This window comes from Trachemys scripta, chromosome 2 (assembly GCF_013100865.1).
Source record: "Trachemys scripta elegans isolate TJP31775 chromosome 2, CAS_Tse_1.0, whole genome shotgun sequence".
NCBI classification, from domain to species: domain Eukaryota; kingdom Metazoa; phylum Chordata; order Testudines; family Emydidae; genus Trachemys; species Trachemys scripta.
The window spans coordinates 185,703,305-185,721,290 of NC_048299.1; the positions used below are offsets into that span (position 1 = coordinate 185,703,305).

Below are 17,986 nucleotides of genomic sequence, written 5' to 3' on the forward strand. Positions count from 1 at the left end.
GCCCGAGCGCTACCGGCTTCACGGTTTGCCGGGCAGCCTCCAGACCCTGCGCCTCCGGCTGGGCGCTTCCCCTCCTAGGCTCCAGCTGCGCTGGGGAAGCGCCGGCCGGGGGCGCAGGGTCTGGGGGCTGCCCGGCAAACTGTGAAGCCGGTAGCGCTCAGGCAGCCCTTTTCGCGTGGCTGGGAGTGGGAGGGAGGAGGGGGCGGAGTTAGGGCGGAGTTGGGGCGGAGTTGGGGTGGGAAACGGGCGGGGCCAGGGCCCCGTGGAGGGTCCACTTTTTTTATTTGTTAAATATGGTAACCGTAATTAACCCTGGGACCAAACCATAGTTTTGTCAGAATCTGATGGTTGTCATTTGTATTTGATCTTGGAAAATGATAGATGCTTTTGAATTTGCAGCCAAAGGAATATGGAGTGACCGCATATTATTTACATCTAGATTCTGTTGTTGGGATAGGTACATTATAGATAGTGAAACTGTAGTACGACATTTTTAACATGTTCTTTTTTATCATATTTCTTCTTGGAGACATACATTCCCCTATATTAGTTTCTTCTTATATAGCAGAAACTCAGATCCTCAGCTACAACCAAGCAGTACAAAGTGCAGCTCAAGAGGGGACAGAGTATCAAAAATGTAGCCAAGAAACAACTTGCTGCTAAGCTCACAGGTGCAGAACTCATTCATTTTGAAGTCGGTGAATGCAATAAACAGGTATAGGAGGAATTAAAAAAGGAAGGATCCACCATCCTACCTGTTTCTTTACTACAGAAGGCTCCATGTTCGGCACCACACGTATTGAAAACTTTCCAGTTACTTTTGCAGGGATTACAGTCTTAGTTCCAGGTGCAGAAAAAGCTCCTTCGATTCCATGGATGGAAAGAGATGGATAGCGTGATCTTTGCATTAATAATTCTTCCTGAAGATGCAAAAAATGTAAATATATTAAAGCAGAGGAGGCATTAAACAATAATCTGTAATTAGCTAGCACTTCATAACAGATTGCATGTATGATTCTTAGACAAGCAGTCTCAGTATTATTATTTCCACATGAAACCACTCTTTGTGTATGTAAGTGTGCTATATATAAATCTGCCTAGAGATTGACTGTGCCAAATCTTCCACGGCTTGTTTTTTCTTAAAGGTAACTCATTGTAACAAAATGAAAGAGATCCATGTATTACACCATAATATCTGTTACATATAAAATATCCAGCTTTCAAGCATTTATAGTATTGCCACTATAGAAGTGCATAGAATTCATCTTTCTCAAGCCCACAAAGCAAGTCAGTGAAAGTACAGTATCTCAAATATAAATATTAGGTTTGTAGGTATCTTAGCTTCAACATTTAAGGTGCTTTATATGATATCAGATCAGTCATGAGCATTCAGAACAAACCACACCACATGAAATACAGATTTTATACTAATTTTGCATCTTCAGAATGCCCAATCAGTGTATTTCCTTGTGATATGGGCCCACAACTTCCATGAGTGATAATGGATGTTACATATGTCAACTGAAAGAAAAACCTAAGTGGCATTAAAAATAGAACAGTGACCAATATTTTAGTTAATAAATGTATTTTTAAGAAGGTCATGTCTTTAGGTGAGTCACAGTCTTCAATAGTTTTATATATTATTTTAATATATTATTTTATATATAGTCCATAGTTTTATATATTGGGATACCCAAATCCTTACTCTATGTTAGTCACAGAGCATGACCATTTATCTCTTTGCTGACTAAGGTGTCACTTTTGCAGTGGGTACTATAAGGATTACGCAGGTTTTTCCAAGAGATAGGTGTATTAGCAAATAAAAGACTTCTCGGTTGGGCCAAATTCTGCACTCAGTTATATGGGTGAAACCCCCACTGAAGTACCTGTTCAACCGAGAACAGAATTTTGTTGGTAGAATTCTGGCAATCTGTGATCCTATCACAAAGCAAAAGTTGTTCTTGACCACCGTCATTTAATATTTATATTGCCATGTTGTCCAAAAGGCCTAATCTTGATTGGGTCCCCTTGTGTTAGTGATACATATAGAAGTAGTTGTCCCTGCCCTGAAGAGCTTGCTAAAATCTAAGACAAGTAACACACATAGGGTCCCAGCACTGGTGAGATTGAGAGATTTGAAGGAACCCCTGATTTTAGGGCCTGATTCAAAGCCCATTGAAGTCAATGGAAAGAACCCCACTGACTTAGTAATGACTATGATTTATTATTCCAACTGAGAAGCCTGAAACCAGTGAAGGAAAATTCTATTACCAATATAAAAATAAATGTAACATATACCTTAGTTTTGTTATGAAACTCTTCTATTCCATATTTGGCCATAATCTGGTCCAGGTCATATTCAATTCCTTCATACAGTTTCTTTTCTTTTTCAGTGAGAGGAGCTACTGCTTCATAAATTCCAGGGATCAGGATATGACCAGAGGAATCTACCAGGGTGTCTAGAGAAAAATCCAAATGAATTTTAATTGGTCTAGAAAAAGAAGATTCATGTCTAATAAGCACTGCAGGGACAACAGAAATCTGCAACAAAAAATGTCTGTAAAAACTCTGCAGAGATGGTTTTCATGTTTAATATTGACCTTACTGTTATATTTTAATGTCACTTATAATTGCAGTTTTCAAGCTCTGTAGTTTTCTGAGCCTAATTTAAGTATATGTGTAACAATTAACCATTTATTTACAGCTGTGATTTAGTGGCAACTCAAGGCACTGTCATATGGGAGATATAAATTTGAATCCTAAAATGAATTGTGGTCTTTGGGAGCAGCGGGGATTGGAAAGGCACCACACTTTTTCCTGAGACAGAAAGTAATTTGTGACCCCTCTTGTGATACATGGACTACACCTACACTGTGAGCCAGAGGTATGAATTCCCTGCTGTTGTACACATACTCACATTACCTCTCAGCGAGCATGCACAAGTATAAATAACAGTGGAGTCACGGAGGAACAGCTGAGTCGTCATGCTAAATATTTACTCACCTGAAACTACTGAGTAAGTACTCAGCACAGCTCAGCTATGCCTCCTCTGTTGCTACTTGTGCCTGTGCTGCTGCTGCCACTACCCTGGCCACCACCTGTGCAACCCCAGGTACACTGCTATTTATACTCACGCTAGTTTAGAGCTTAGAGCTAGCGTGAGTATATATGCACACAAGCAGGGAAATAACACCCCTAGCTTGTAGTGTAGACGCAGCCTATGAGCTGACAAGGTCCAGGTAAATCAAACTTCTGGAGGAAAAGTCCTCCTGAAGAGAGACTTATGCAGGAAAGGGAGTAGAAAAGGAGAAGGATCAGGGCAGTTAATCTCCATGAGGCTCTTAGAAACCCAATGGAGGAAAAAAAGATGCAAGGTGCTGTACATCAAACTTTGAAAACTTACATTGTATTGTTAATCAGTATTATAATTAAAATTTAATAACTACAGGTGGGTGTTTCTGTTTTGTCACAAATAAATTAACAGTGGGGACAATTTATGTATGTAGGAGAAAAACATGTAGATAGGTAAATTTGCACACCTGGTGCACATATTGTTACCGTATATACTGTTGTGATAGACACATTAAAAACATTCTACAGCTATCAGCCACAGAGATTAGATACATAAAATTAGGTGCTTTTACTCAGAATGAGCATTGCTCATCACCATTTTCTTACAACAAAATCCCTCCTTAACTTTTCAACTTACTTGCACAGAACTTTAGAAAAAAACCTAAATAATGTACCCTGAGGTGAATAAATAATGGGAGTCAAAGTAGGTTGCAACTGAAAAAGCAGTGGCTGGATACATAAAGAGAAAGTCCATACCAATGCAAATAAACCTAATCTTCTTCCACATTTAAAGCTAACAGATTGCGGCCTGGTTAGTTCTTAGATGGGTGGATTCCCCACAATCTCTGGTGCAGTAGTCTTATTACTTTAATTGCTCAATGTCCTTTTACTGCACATTATCTCCTATTCTGAGCGTCTCTTTGCTTTATTCATTTTCTACCAAATTCACCTAAAGCCTCTGTCCCTTTTTGTCTCCTCTCTTTGGAGATTAATGCTTTTATTTAAAAGCTATGACCTTTGGACTAAACCTAGGTTTACCTATTACTAAAAGGAGAGTTGCTTTCACACTTCGCTTGCGAGCTAGGCCTGCTGCTTTTGGATGGCGCAATTTCTTTCTGGAGTGAATTATTAACTGACAAAGATACTCTTCATTTGATTAAAATCTCAACCTTAAAACTGCATTAAAGTAGTTAAAACACACATACTGTAAGAAACCTTGTAGCAACCCCCATGGGACTTGGAGGGAGGAGCTCAAGTTGCAGGAGGAAAGAGTTTGGAGGAGACACCAGGAAGTCTGTTTGTCTGCACACAGTTTGAATGCTAGCTGCAGTTGCAATACCTGTTTAAATAGTTGCTTTAACAATACAGAATCCTTTCATGTTATTATCCAATACATGGTACATGAAACAAACAGAATTGGGGTTGCAATGTTACAAACACATTAAAGTAAACACAGGTTGCTGGTGTTGCTTTAAAATAAATATGGGCCTAATTCTGCCATCCACAGAGTTGTTCCTTTTTTTGTGAATTGCCCATTTAAATTAACTTGGTCCTATATAATTAAAGTAAATGCTGCAGCATTTGCAATTATGCATACTATGGATCGAAACCAGAAGTCTTCTTTACTTAGTCCTTACTAAGAAAAAGTCTTATGAGAATTAATAGGAGTTTTGTCTGAGTAACAATGTCAGTACCAGGCCCAGTACATGTAATTCATGTTTTTATATTCCTGTGCTTTTAGTTGGTGGGGATCAGAACAATACCTGATATGCTTTGAAATGGAACATGACAGACCTGGAACATGACATTTATTCATAGATAATTAAAGCAATACTTACTTAATAGAAATATTAAGTCATTCATTGCTTCATGTAATATTCCTCCAAAGCCCCCTGAGTGTAAGTCTCGTTTAGCACATTCTACCTGCAAAAATAGCATAGATGAACACACCTGATACTTCCTTTACAAGCCATGGAGAAGGCTGTGTAAGCTTTCAGTTTAATTCAAGTCTATGGTCATTTTCATTTCAGGATTTCTAGGTATATTACCACAATTTATATGTTATTGTTTTTTGTTTTGCTTGCAGTTTTGTTCTCTTTTCCATCACTGTGGAAAAAAAACAAATGTGCTAATGCACCTTTCTTTAAATAATATTTATTTGACTTCATATTAAATAATCTATTATCCATTTACTTCTTCTGATGCTGACAGGCTAGTCTGACAATCTTGAGAGCCATATTTTTTAAAAACATGCAGGGTATTAAAAATGAGAACTGACATTTTCATTTTTTCTATTATTCCACATGTACTGTAGAATAAATATTTTCTGGACAATCAGGACTAAACTTTCAGCACAAAAATGATGTGCCCAGTTCCATTTTTATTGTCCTGTCATTGGGGGCAGGCTTACTATGAAATGGTACAATATTTCTGTTTTTTTTAGTAAAACATTATGGTGTTTACATAGCTAGGAAGTGGACATGATGAGAGATGCCTGCACAACACTGGTGCCCTAGCTGCCTTTTGCAGAGGCAGAGGCAGGGAAGCAGTGCTGAAGAAGATAAAGCAGGAGCTATACTTCCAACTTCCTGCACTGCTGTTGAACCAAGAGGCACCAGAATAAGAGTTTTAAATCATTTTAAGCTAATAGATTATAGAGAATGAAGTAGTTTTTATAGAAAAAAAATATATTTTAATTAAAATAGTGTGGCCTATTTTTTGTCATTTGTCATTATAAATTCATGACCTCTGCCTTTTTCTCTCTCCCTGCTATCAGACTATGACTTTCTGTTATAATTTATCAAGATAGACCACTAGCCCGACCAATGATAAATCTCTGCTTGCAACCTTAAATCCTATGTATTTCATGATCCCAGATAAATTCCTTGGAGACTGGCATGTACAGAAAATCCTTAATTCATTACCTAATATTTTGTAAAGCCCTTTGAATATATAGAGGGACAAATTCTCCTCTTAGTTAATTTCAGTGAGGTTGCACTGGTACAACTGAAAGGATAATTTGACCCATAATGTGCTTATATGTGAACTTACTATTGTTATTTCTATATACCAGTACTAGAGAGTGGTGATTCCTTTAGTTCAGCCTTAAAATTACTACCATATATAACAGAGATGGAATCACTGTATAATCCTATATCTCCCTTTAACCCTGTGAGTTTATATAGTCAGTAGGGCTATTAGTGTTTGGACCTGGATAAATATAAAGCCACTTGATAAATACTCAGGTAATATTCAGTTAATGAGAGTATAAGATCATGCTTCTTTTTGCACTAACCTCAACAAAGAAGTAGCAGTTTCCTCTTGTCCCATATGTAATACCAGGTTTGTTGCTGAGCCATGCGGAGTCAGTGACCACAATGTAATCAACGTCAGAAAAAAATGTACTATTTCTCTGTTCAACTAGCGTATTTAGCCCAATGGACCCTACTTCTTCCATACCTTCAAGCAGAATCTTTACATTAACAGGAAGTTCCTATAAGGAAATGTTTCAAAAAGTTTTATAAGCAATTGGTTACATAGTTGCAAATAGCAAACTGATTGATAAAGGAAGAAAAAGTCACATGCATGTTTTTGAAGTGCTTCGATTGCATTCAGCACAGCCAGAACTTGTCCTTTGTCATCAGATGCACCTCGTCCGTAGAGATTGCCTTCAAAACAAATAGAATGAGATTAGGATAACTAATAAAGTTAGTTCATTAGGCAAGTGCAGACATTGATGTTGCACAGGTGTAATAGAGGCATAGTTGATCTGTAGAAATTTTATTTCTCATCATTGTGCACTGAACAAGTAGGAAAGAAACCAGCTAGACTTTCAGAGCTCAGGATGAATTTGCGAGGATGGCTTTTAGAAAATTATCTTTTTACTTGTAAGCTGACCATATCTGATGTGGAAATCACTGGGACCCAATAAATATATAGCCCCAGGATGCAATATTTTACTGAATTAATTTTTAAAATAAAATTACTCTTTAAACTATTAATAAATATAAAATCTTTAAGCTTCATAGTATTTCCTCCTTCTATTTATGATCTTGCATACAACTAAAATAGTGTTTTGACAGGTTGTATATGTAACACAGAGCTCTACGTGGTCTGTAGAAAAAGTAATCATATTTGAATAACAAGGTCTCCGGAAGCTAGGACTAGCTATCCCCCGATGTTCAAAATGTAGCTGGAGTACTCAACCTTTGCTATTCCAAATTCCATTATTGGATTTGTACTGTAATAAGTGCAAAGTCCATATTTACTTGTAGTAAATGTTTATATTGGACACCCTTCCTTTTGTATGCTCATTTCTAATTAAAGTTCTTTGGTAGCTGATAGTTGAGTAGGAGAAATTTTATAACAAGCTGAATGGAAGGGCTAAAGTGAGGTTGTCTTCAGCATTGCCTTCCAAAACTGGCAGAAAATAATAGTACAAAAGCAATATGATTTTGCACCCTTATTCTGATTAGACCAGGAATGCCTACAAATTCAGCACAGCCATCCATACAGAGTACTCAGCAGGAACATCAGCAGTCTGAATGGGGGAATATAATAGCTGATCAAGGGAGCTAAATGTCTCAACCATGCCTCCTGCCCCAGAATTCTCCTGCTTTTCTAGCCATGGAGGAACAGCAGAGCATGGATTCTGTGTGTTTGACAGGAACTGGTAGTGAGGCACAAAAGTTATACCCCATTTGGACACCTCAGGTGAAATCCTGGCTACACTGAAGTCAATAGCAAAACTCCTATGGCTTCAGTGGATTCAGAATTTCAGCTCTAATTTCTGGTGTAGGCATATGTGCAAGATACAATCTGAATTTGACGCAAGATCTTCCGTGCATCTGTATTTTTAAGACAAGTGCTTATTTTTGCATATAGGGGGGGGGGGGCAGTTCAACGGATTTTAGTGGAAAATCTATTCACAGACAAGGAAGGCATTTCCCAGAAGGTTTTCTATTTTCCCTGAACAGAATTATTTGTTTCTATGTTATTTGAATGATCTTCCTCTTTTTCTTTCATGGTAGAGAAGCTGCTTTAGGATAAAGGGTCTGACTGTATACATGATAAGCCAGTTGCTGAAAGCTTTCAAGCAGCTCAAGCACTTACCATTTTTCTCTGTCAATATGTAAGGCTCTGTTGACCATCCATCCTCAATTTTTGCTGGCTGCACATCCATATGCCCATAAAAACAAACGGTAGGCTTTTTTGGATCTTTTACAATGTTTGCCAGAATAACTGGTGGCAAAGAGATTTTGTTTCCATTGGGTAGCTAAAATAAATCAGAATTTCATTATATACATTGATAGAGGCTTCCAAAACATGCATTTATAGATGATGAAGTCACTAGAGTTTGCACCAGGGATGATTTTGATCCTACTTGTCTTTATTTTTGAATGTCTTCTGTTTAGTTCTGTCCTTGTAAAAATAATTTTAGAATGACTGCTATATAGAAGCAGACTAGAATCTACATCCTGAGGCTATTATGCAAGAATATATAATTTTCTGGAGCAGTGAATGGTTATATATGCAGCAAAAGAGTAACAATGCAGCTGTAGCACAAAATAAGAAACGGTCTTTGGGACATGCAAACCATTTTGTTGCAGGAGGTTGGTCCTAGTTCCAGTCACATAACATTAAAAACATCACTGATGTGTGCAGTGCCTCGGATTTAAGGGGATAAGGAAAAGTTCTGGAAGCTCTAGTGCTAGGAAGCAGATGCTTCCACCGACACCCAGTTCTACTTCTTCTAAGCCTCGGGGGTCAGGAACAGAAATCATGTTTCCTGTTGTCTCCTGACATCCTCTCTTCTGGGCCTCTGAAAAAGGGTAGGAAAGGATCTTCATAGCTCACTGGCTCCCCTGCCTCGTAAATGGGATTTTAAAGTTGATGATGGCCCTTTAAATTCTGGTCACTTAATACATCAGGATTACACTATTGGTTCCTGTGTATATAAAACGAGGCCTTTTTTGTAGTCTGCATTTTATTTATTGATGCAAAAGCCAAAGAAAAACCATACTTACAGTTACAGTGGTAACCCATTTTATAGGTGTGCTTCTTAATTTGTACAGCACTTAGATAACACGGTTATATCACTAGACAAAAGCTGGTTATAGATATTTAGATTTGCATCCTGAAAACACAGTGAAAATGTATTACCTCTTGCATGTCCAGATCTACCATCTCAACTGTTCCACCTAACTTTCTTATCCTCTCTTCTGCCAAAAGCATCATGTTTATAACCAGATGTCTCTTTGCAGGGTCATTGGAGTCACTTTCTATGGCCACCCAATCTTTGAGTCTCTGCAGGATAAGAAAATTGAAGGTGATGGTCTACATGCAGTGTATCGCTCTAAACTGATGTTACAGCCCTCTGAAATGAAAGTTACCTGAAAACATCACTGTGACGCTGACAGACCAGGTGCCAGCTAATGCCAAGGCCCAGGGCCTCACTGAACACTGACAAATGCAGACCTGGAAGCCAGTCTGGCTTACGGTGTGTTAGTAGAGATAAATTAGATATTAGTGTTATAAGAATGTGTTTAGTGCTTAGACAATGCTTGGTATAAATTTATATTGAGTGTTTTCAGTGTAAACCTCTGTAATTATGTAACTCACCAAACACGAAAAGAAGCATTAATTAGTGTAAAGTGCTGGTCCAGCAGACAAGAGGGCCTTTGAAACCAGATGAGCCATTGTAAGGCATCAAGAGGACAAAGACCTGGTTGATTGCCCTCCTCACCTACATGAAGAGGAGCCAGGCACCAACACTTGTTCTATCAGTTTGGATTCTGGGGTGAAGGGGATAAAAATCCTTGACAAGGAGATCTGGATCTTTATGCTGGTTAGACTCTGAGGGGCAAAGATTCCTAAACATAAGCAAGAGATCTCCATGCTGCCTTGCATGGGTCAGCCCTAAGGGACATATAGAGCTGCTTATTATAGAAGCTTATATTACCTTTTAAAATCTAGGACTGTAACTCATTTGTGTGTGTATGTTTCCTGTTTTAACCTCATAAATAACTCTCATTTCTTTTCTTACTTAATACATCTTTAGTTAAAAGAAGAACAGGAGTACTTGTGGCACCTTAGAGACTAACAAATTTATTAGAGCATAAGCTTTCGCTTATGAAACTCCTGTTCTTCTTTTTGCGGATACAGACTAACACGGCTGTTACTCTGAAACACATCTTTAGTTAGTTTATTACAGGACTGGCTACAGGCATTGTCCTTGGTTTGACAGCTGAGTACAATTTACCTGGGGTAAGCGACTGGTCCTTTGGGACTAGGAGTGACCTGAATATTTTTTGATCTTTGATGTAAAATGGCCATCTATCACATACTCCAGCTTGCCTGGGTGTCAAGATAGACTGGAATGGCCAGGAGTCTGCCTGTGACTCCATGATATAACTGTTATAATGCTTTAGGAATTCACATTTGAGACTGGATTGGTTGAAATCAAATTGGAGGACATACAACTAATTTGGGGTTTCTGCCCTGCTTTCTGACAGTCTGCCCTGAGGCTGGCACTCATGGTCGTGAGCTACTCGAGACAGCTTCACAATCACATTCATTGTTCTATCCTCATTCACATAGCTTTTAAATATCAACTATGGCCTGAATCCTGCAATGGGCTCTTCATGGATACAGGGTCCTCCCTCCTATGCAGAACATTCCTGCATTGGGACCTAAGTGGGTTAAACAAATTAAGAAAGCTAAGAAATTGAAATGTGGTTCTACTCTGCAAATTGATTATGGATGAATGGCACATTCTTACTCCAGAAATCTGTTCCTTATGTGTATTTAGGGTCTTCTTTGTTGTTGTTAGTGGCAATAATAAGTTTCTATTGTTTTTCACTAATGATAGCACTGTTGAGCCAATGCAGTTGAGATAGAGCTGAATTCTACTGCTTCTTGTGCATCATCAGTAGAATTGTTTGTTTGTTAAATTCCAAACAGTTGCACCTATACAAATCCATTGAAGGAAATGGTTTTGCAAAGGTGTCCTTGGGGACATATTTCCTAAACAATGAGGTTGTATAGGGGTCAGTGATGGCCTAAATTTGTCATTAGAATCTTTATCACTGAAGATGATATGTTGAAGGAAAGAACTCAGCTTAAGTCATAGATTCCAGATCAAATTTGCAAGGCTGACATTTATTTAAAATGTATTAAGAATCTTTTTATTTGTAAACTGAACACATTTCATATGGAAATCAAGGAGGACCCAATTCTGGCCAATGTATTCATGTTGGATTGTAACTTGCTCCACCAGTTGTCCTGTTGAAATAAATGCAAATTCCTATGTAGAAAGGTACTAACTCAGTGTGAATTAGGGTTTTAAAAGTGGGCTCTAAGAAGCTACAACCATGGAATCCTATGATGTCATATTTTAACATTTAGCCTGTACATTTATGGCAGGTTCATTGAAATTTAGCTTTCTAATGCATTAAATATGAAAATGATTTATTAAATCAGTACAGTGTCCCTTGTGTTATTTATTTTGATGTTTAATTCCTTTATTTTAAACTGTCCCCACATTTCCAGTTACCAATATGGTATGCTTTTTTTGTATTCACAGTGCATAGCTGCATAGTAGAAGTTGTGAGGGGAGAAGCTAGAAGTTTTGGTAGCTGGGTAGGGACTAGATGAGGAACTTTAGCTGGATGTTTCTGCTAAAATAATGAGTAGCAGAATAGTTAATTTCAACATTTAAAGTGTCATCTTTAGGCTTCCGTGTCAACAACTACTGGAAATGAACAGGTCAGTTCAGAGGTATTGTTTCAGGCTGGCTGCAGAGTGAGGAAGACAACATTGAATCATTTTACACAAAACTCAGCTTTTCAAGGTTATCTTCACAATCATGAGCACTACAGTATATAAATATATAAAGTTTATATACCAGAACACAAACTTATAGTAACGGTTTGGCAAAGGGTGCATTCTGTGATAAATTCTGTTATTATAGATGCACGGAATACTCTGGGTCCTAGGAAAAATGTTGCATATCTTACTTAAGTTAAAAACTCCAATGGTGAGGTTTTGGCCTTTTTTGATTCCTTATCCTATTTATTGTTAAAAAATACTTGCCCCGTATGTAGTACTTTTAGAAAGCTAAAGTTTATTAGCAGAAAGAAACAGAAAACTGATATAAGTCTGCTTACTCCTTTGTAAAACACTTTGAGATCTAAGGATGAAAAACTCTATACAAGAACTAGGTATTCATTATTATTGCTACTACTTTCTTATGAAAATCATATGAAATATTATCCAAAATAGTTCATTGCATATATACATATATCACTTTTCATCCAAAAAGAGCAAAGAATACGATGACCAGAAGTAAAATACCAAGTATGCTATGATGACTAATTGAACCATTTTAGGATTTATTTTTTATTTTTTAAAGTCTAACCTACTTTGAGAATTCATACGACTAGAAACTTACATTGCAAACATTTTTACTGTGCAGCAATGGTCTTTACCTGCACGTATTCATTTTGATGTTCTTCAATATACTGAAATATTTGATCTGAAGGCACAGATACTGCTGTAGTAAGTGACATGAACAATATGGCAAGCAGCAGGGCAGTCTGTAAAATAAAATTGAAATGTTGTAAAACAAGTTTATCCTTTGATTCTCAGACTTTATACAATGCTCAGTCTGTGTGCTTCCAGGAAGATATATTGCCATTGCAAAGAATGACCTGGGTAGCTTAGTTAATACCAGTGTCAGGTAGTGCTTAAAGACATTTATTTCATGTTATTCCAGTTCTAGCTACATTCTTGGTCCCTAATAATCAGAGCTCAGAGTGTGAAACAGGAGTGCTGAAGCCCCTGAAGGCAGAGTGGGACCCCTTGGAGGTCTGGCTACACTGAAGCTGTTCCTCCTGGAGACTGTTCAAAAGCTAGGAGTACAGCACCAATTCTGTGGCTCCATGACACAGTGGTATCACCTGTTTTAGGTATTGAGTGTATTTCTTAGACTGGTGGGACAAAATGGGGAAACTTTTAAAGTGATCACTGTAACATCACAGCTCCAGTCACCTGATGATAGCAGCTGACACATTCTGCAGAAAGAAGGAAAGATGTTGGGTTAGTAGAGGGAGGGAATGGCCAGTATGACAATAATTAGTATCTCAGATTCCCACTCCACAACCTCAGATGCTGTATGCTTTTTTTTTTAAAGTACATACTGTATTTATAGGTCTGTATTCAGCCTCAGAGGATTAAATATATTTATAGCACCTTTGTGGGGCTAATGTTCTGGGGATGCTTTAGAGGAACACTGAGGACATTCTGAAAGCTGATGAATAAAGGTGCAGCTGGGTGCTTTACAAAGCCAGGGAGCTATGAATGGGGAGTGGTATAAGCACTACTATGGTAACCCTACCTCATTCAGGGATTTCCCCCATGCTCAGGGAATCCCTATACAACCAGACCTGCTATTTTTACAGACCCTTTGCACTGGCAGATTGGTAAAATGGAGCCAGAGTATAGGCGAGAATCTGCCCCATAAAATCTACACACATTAGAGCCAGATTCTTCAGTAAGTGGCACAAAAGAGCTGTAATGCACCAGCGGTGGCCATCTGAGAATTCTCCTTGTGCCGGGGAAAACTCCACTTCCTTCTGTGCCTCCCATCTCCCACCTCCTCTCCCGAAACGCTCCCTTTATAAAGGAAAAGAGGGAGGCAGGGAGCATGTTGGGGGTGCACAACACAGGCCATAGAACTTCCCTGAAACAATTCCTGTGTAACCTAGAGCATATGTTTTAGAAAAATATCCAATCTTGATTTTAAAAAGGATGGGGAAGGGAGGGGGGATGGAAGAAGCCAGCTCTAGCTATGTCCTATCCCCCAATGAGGTGAGGTCCCTGAGGGAGCTCAGGAACAGCCCTGAGGGACCTTATGCCAGTTGCATAAATTAGGGCCACTCTTGTGTAGCCCTACCTTGCCCTGGTGCTACAGGAAGGTACCATTATCGCCCTGTTGCCCCTTCCGCTCCACTCTACGTGAGTTCAGTTACTGACTTAGGCTCTCACCCAGTATTATTTATCTCATTAAGAAGCATTTCAGGTCAGCTCTAAGCATTTTGTTGCTGTTTTTAACTTTACAAAATGTGTAATTTGTGCCAAATCCCAAGAGTCAGCCTTTATTTATTGCAAAATGAAAAGCATACAGAAGTATTGGACCTAAGCTATTGAGCTACCATTAGTACCTTGGAGTAAGTGGAAGGGACTCATTAGTTTGGCTTTTCTTTTCAAATGCTGTCTGCACACTTGGCGCTATTTACAAGATAAATAAGAGACAGAGAAGTTGAACGTCATTTGGCTTCTTCACTCTGTATCAAATTGTATTCCCACTTCTCATGCGGGAAGGGCATAATGAGTGGAATCAGTTCTGGGTCCAGTTCTGTTCAATATCGTCAATGATTTAGATAATGGCATAGAGATTACACTTATAAAGTTTGCGGATGGTACCAAGCTGGGAGGGGTTGCAAGTGCTTTGGAGGATAGGATTAAACTTCAAAATTATTTGGACAAACTGGAGAAATGGTCTCAAGTAAATAGGATGAAATTCAATAAGGACAAATGCAAAGTACTCCATATAAGAAGGAACAATCAGTTGCACACATACAAAATGGGAAATGACTGTCTGGGAAAGAGTACTGCAGAAAGGAATCTGGGGGTCATAGTGGACCATAAGCTAAATATTAGTCAACAGTGTAACATTGTTGCAAAAAAAGCAAACATCATTCTTGGATGTATTAGCAGGAGTGTGATAAGCAAGACACGAGAAGAAATTCTTCTGCTCTACTCCGCACTGATTAGGCCTCAACTGGAGTATTGTGTCCAGTTCTGAATGCCACATTTCAGGAAAGATGTGGACGAATTGGAGAAAGTCCAGAGAAGAGCAACAAAAAATGATTAAAGGTCTAGAAAACATGATCTATGAGGGAAGATTGAAAAAAATTGGGTTTGTTTAGTCTGGAAAAGAGAAGACTGAGAGGGGACATGATAACTGTTTTCAAGTACATAAAAGGTTGTTACAAGGAGGAGGGAGAAGAATTGTTCTTCTTAATCTCTGAGGACAGGACAAGAAACAATGGTCTTAAATTGCAGCAAGGGAGGTTTGGGTTGGACATTCAGAAAAACTTCCTGTCAGGGTGGTTAAGCACTGGAATAAATTGCCTAGTGAGGCTGTTGAATCTCCATCATTTTTAAGAGCAGGTTAGACAAACTCCTGTCTGGGATGGTCTAGATAATGCTTCATCCTGCCTTGAGTGCAGGGAACTGGATTAGATAACCTCTCAAGGTCCCTTCCAGTCCTATGATTCTGTGATTCAATAAGAGTTTTGCCAGTGACTTGGCTGGGATCAGGATTTGGCTTTTAAAAAAGTAAACAATCAAGACCTCTGAAAATTGTGAAGAGGGGGAATCAGAAGATATTCTTTAAGGTTAATACATGCTCAGCATGGTATGGCTTAGACTGGTCATTTACTTTCCTTTGTAAAGCACTTTGAAATCAATGGATGGAAAGTGTGATGTAAGCACTAGTATTATATAAATTACTATTACTTGTTAATTTTGCTTCAGTGGCTGCGCTCACTCTTTTTTTTCCTAGCAGAAAAAAAGAGCTTTTCTTGTCAAAATTTCTATTACAGGTGCCAAATCCTGATGCCAGAAAATGACAAAATTTTCATTGATTCTTTAGTGGGAACAAGACTGGGTCCTTGAAGAGCTGAAGTTTCTCTAAGTTTATGATAAATTGCTTTTAACCTAGGAAGTCTGGAATTCTTTTAATTCTCTATAAAATTATTTAAGTCAATTGAGCCTTTTAAAATTTGCTTTAATTCCTCCCTAAACTCCTTTGAAGTCATTTTGCTCTTTGCATGCTCAGTTCTCTCTTTTATTTTTCTCTGCTTTTAACGATAGTGCTTCTATGTTTGCCAAAACTGCAATGTTATCACACTCTTTACATATATTTATATAAGCACACATACCCACACAGGACATTTGTAACTAAATGCAAAATGTCTGACTCTCTCAAACATCCTCTTCCTGTGCCCTGGGGCTCTCCAAACAGAATACCCTCCTGGTGTCTAAATATTGTGATTTTTAAAAAATGCTCAAACTCTCTTTAGGCTGTAGCATAATTATCTCATGCAACATAACAACAACAAGAAAGTATAAAAATGAACCAGGAAATGTTTTACCATGGCTGTGAAATGGAGCAGCTTCCAAAATTGTCTCATTAGTGCATTGGTGGTAGGGGTGGTCGTAACAGGGTAACAGTGTGACCTGTGTTGACTTCCTTTTATCTCAGGTTCCAGCAGACTCTTGTCCAATAACCCATTCCCACCCCCTTTCTCTCTTGATTACCATTAGTTATTTAGTCTCTCCAAATATTTTGTTAACGATATCTGTAGAACAAACATCTATCACATTTACTTAGTTTCAGAATACCTACGTTGCCATGATCAACTTGGAGATAACAGTATTAATTTTTTGCTTGACTAATACCAGTTTACCCAGGGAATAAATCTCTCCTCTAAACCCCAATTCTTATGGTTCATTTGAGACAGATTATGAAGAGGTATTTCCTTTCCTCAACTGTCTGGACTTACTATAAAGAGAACATTTTTATTAAGATATGTAACCCTGTTATAATATTCTTACACAATTATTTCATGTGAGTGTTGTGGCAGGAGGTTCTTTCTCTCCACTAAGTTGGTCAAAAATAATCATGAGTAAATTCTCGCGTGTGAAATTATTGTTTAGGTTCTGGCCCTAGGTGGTTGCCAATGCAATTAGCCTAAACTCACAGCAATGCAGCACAGAGCTCCACAGATTGCAGAGGATGAAGAAAAACAAACAGCACAGGAAAAGTTGACATTGGAGAAATGCTGCAAACAGTGAATGCATCTCCAAGGGCTTTGCCAGTATAAACATATGAAATTAAAGGCTCTTTAACTGCTTTAAATTACTGATATGACAGAAACACATTGAAAAGCCTGAAAATGCCAGCTAAAGAGAAGAGCAGAAAACTCTGTTGCTCAAGGAGATTAAAGACTTGTAAAGATATGTAGAAGTTCTAATGAAATCAAAAGGGTTTGAGGAACCTTAGCTGCATTTTAGGCATGCACAGGGAGAGGAAAATATCTTTGGACTAAATGATTTTTACTGTCTTCTCCCAGCCCAAAATCCACTGGGTTAGAGAACTCAGTGATCTGCTAAATGGACAGGAGAGAGAATACACAGAGTTCCAAACTTCAGCAAGTCCTAAGGGAAAACTGAATGAGGAAGTGTGATTGGATGGTTAGAGCTCAGTACTAGTTAGAGTTCTATTCTTAGCTGTGCTACCAACTTACGCTTGGGCATGTCACTTCACTAACAATTCTGTCCTTTCATTTACTCAGCTATGAAATGGGTATAATACTGTTGCCCCTCTGTTGAGCAGTAGCAGATGTTGGGGCCTTGCAGGTAAGTTTCCTGTTGGAAAAGAAAACAGTGACATAGTGTCTGCATATTTTCTTAGTGTAATTCTGTTTATTCACTATGTACACTCCACTCCTAGACAGAGGGGGTCACAAACGGCATGCAAGCAAACACCTCTTTCAGGAATCTCAGCCCAAACATCAGTGCCTGGTTCCCAGGAAGCAACTCTGGCCTAAGAATTTATTCTAGATTGAAAGTTTAAGACAGAGAGCAAATGGGGGGAGAGGAGTGGGGAGGGAGGGAAGGGGAGAGGAATTGTTGAGTGCCAAGTAATTTTATCCCAAAAGTTACTAAAAATATTTAGTCTAGATAAACAAGAAATGGCAGGCCAGCTCTTACTAGTTATCTTTTACTGCCAAGACAGGCATGTGACTCTCACTATTTTAGGCAAAGGGTTTTTTTTACATACCAT

General features: G+C 38.4%; 1 protein-coding gene across 1 annotated transcript in view; it reads right to left on the reverse strand.

Moving 5' to 3' along the window:
- LOC117873296 (cytosolic non-specific dipeptidase-like) overlaps positions 1-16,448 on the reverse strand; it is a 21,162-nt gene extending 4,714 nt beyond the window's left edge. The window contains exons 1-9 of the mRNA XM_034762508.1: positions 16,293-16,448; positions 12,561-12,668; positions 9,235-9,378; positions 8,185-8,347; positions 6,658-6,740; positions 6,368-6,565; positions 4,911-4,995; positions 2,299-2,459; positions 756-920 (exon numbers count right to left, since the gene is read on the reverse strand). Of these exons, the coding sequence (XP_034618399.1) occupies positions 756-920; positions 2,299-2,459; positions 4,911-4,995; positions 6,368-6,565; positions 6,658-6,740; positions 8,185-8,347; positions 9,235-9,378; positions 12,561-12,668; positions 16,293-16,331 (1,146 nt within the window). The 5' untranslated portion in view covers positions 16,332-16,448. The remainder of the gene's footprint in view (positions 1-755; positions 921-2,298; positions 2,460-4,910; positions 4,996-6,367; positions 6,566-6,657; positions 6,741-8,184; positions 8,348-9,234; positions 9,379-12,560; positions 12,669-16,292) is intronic.
- Positions 16,449-17,986: the final 1,538 nt, after the last annotated feature.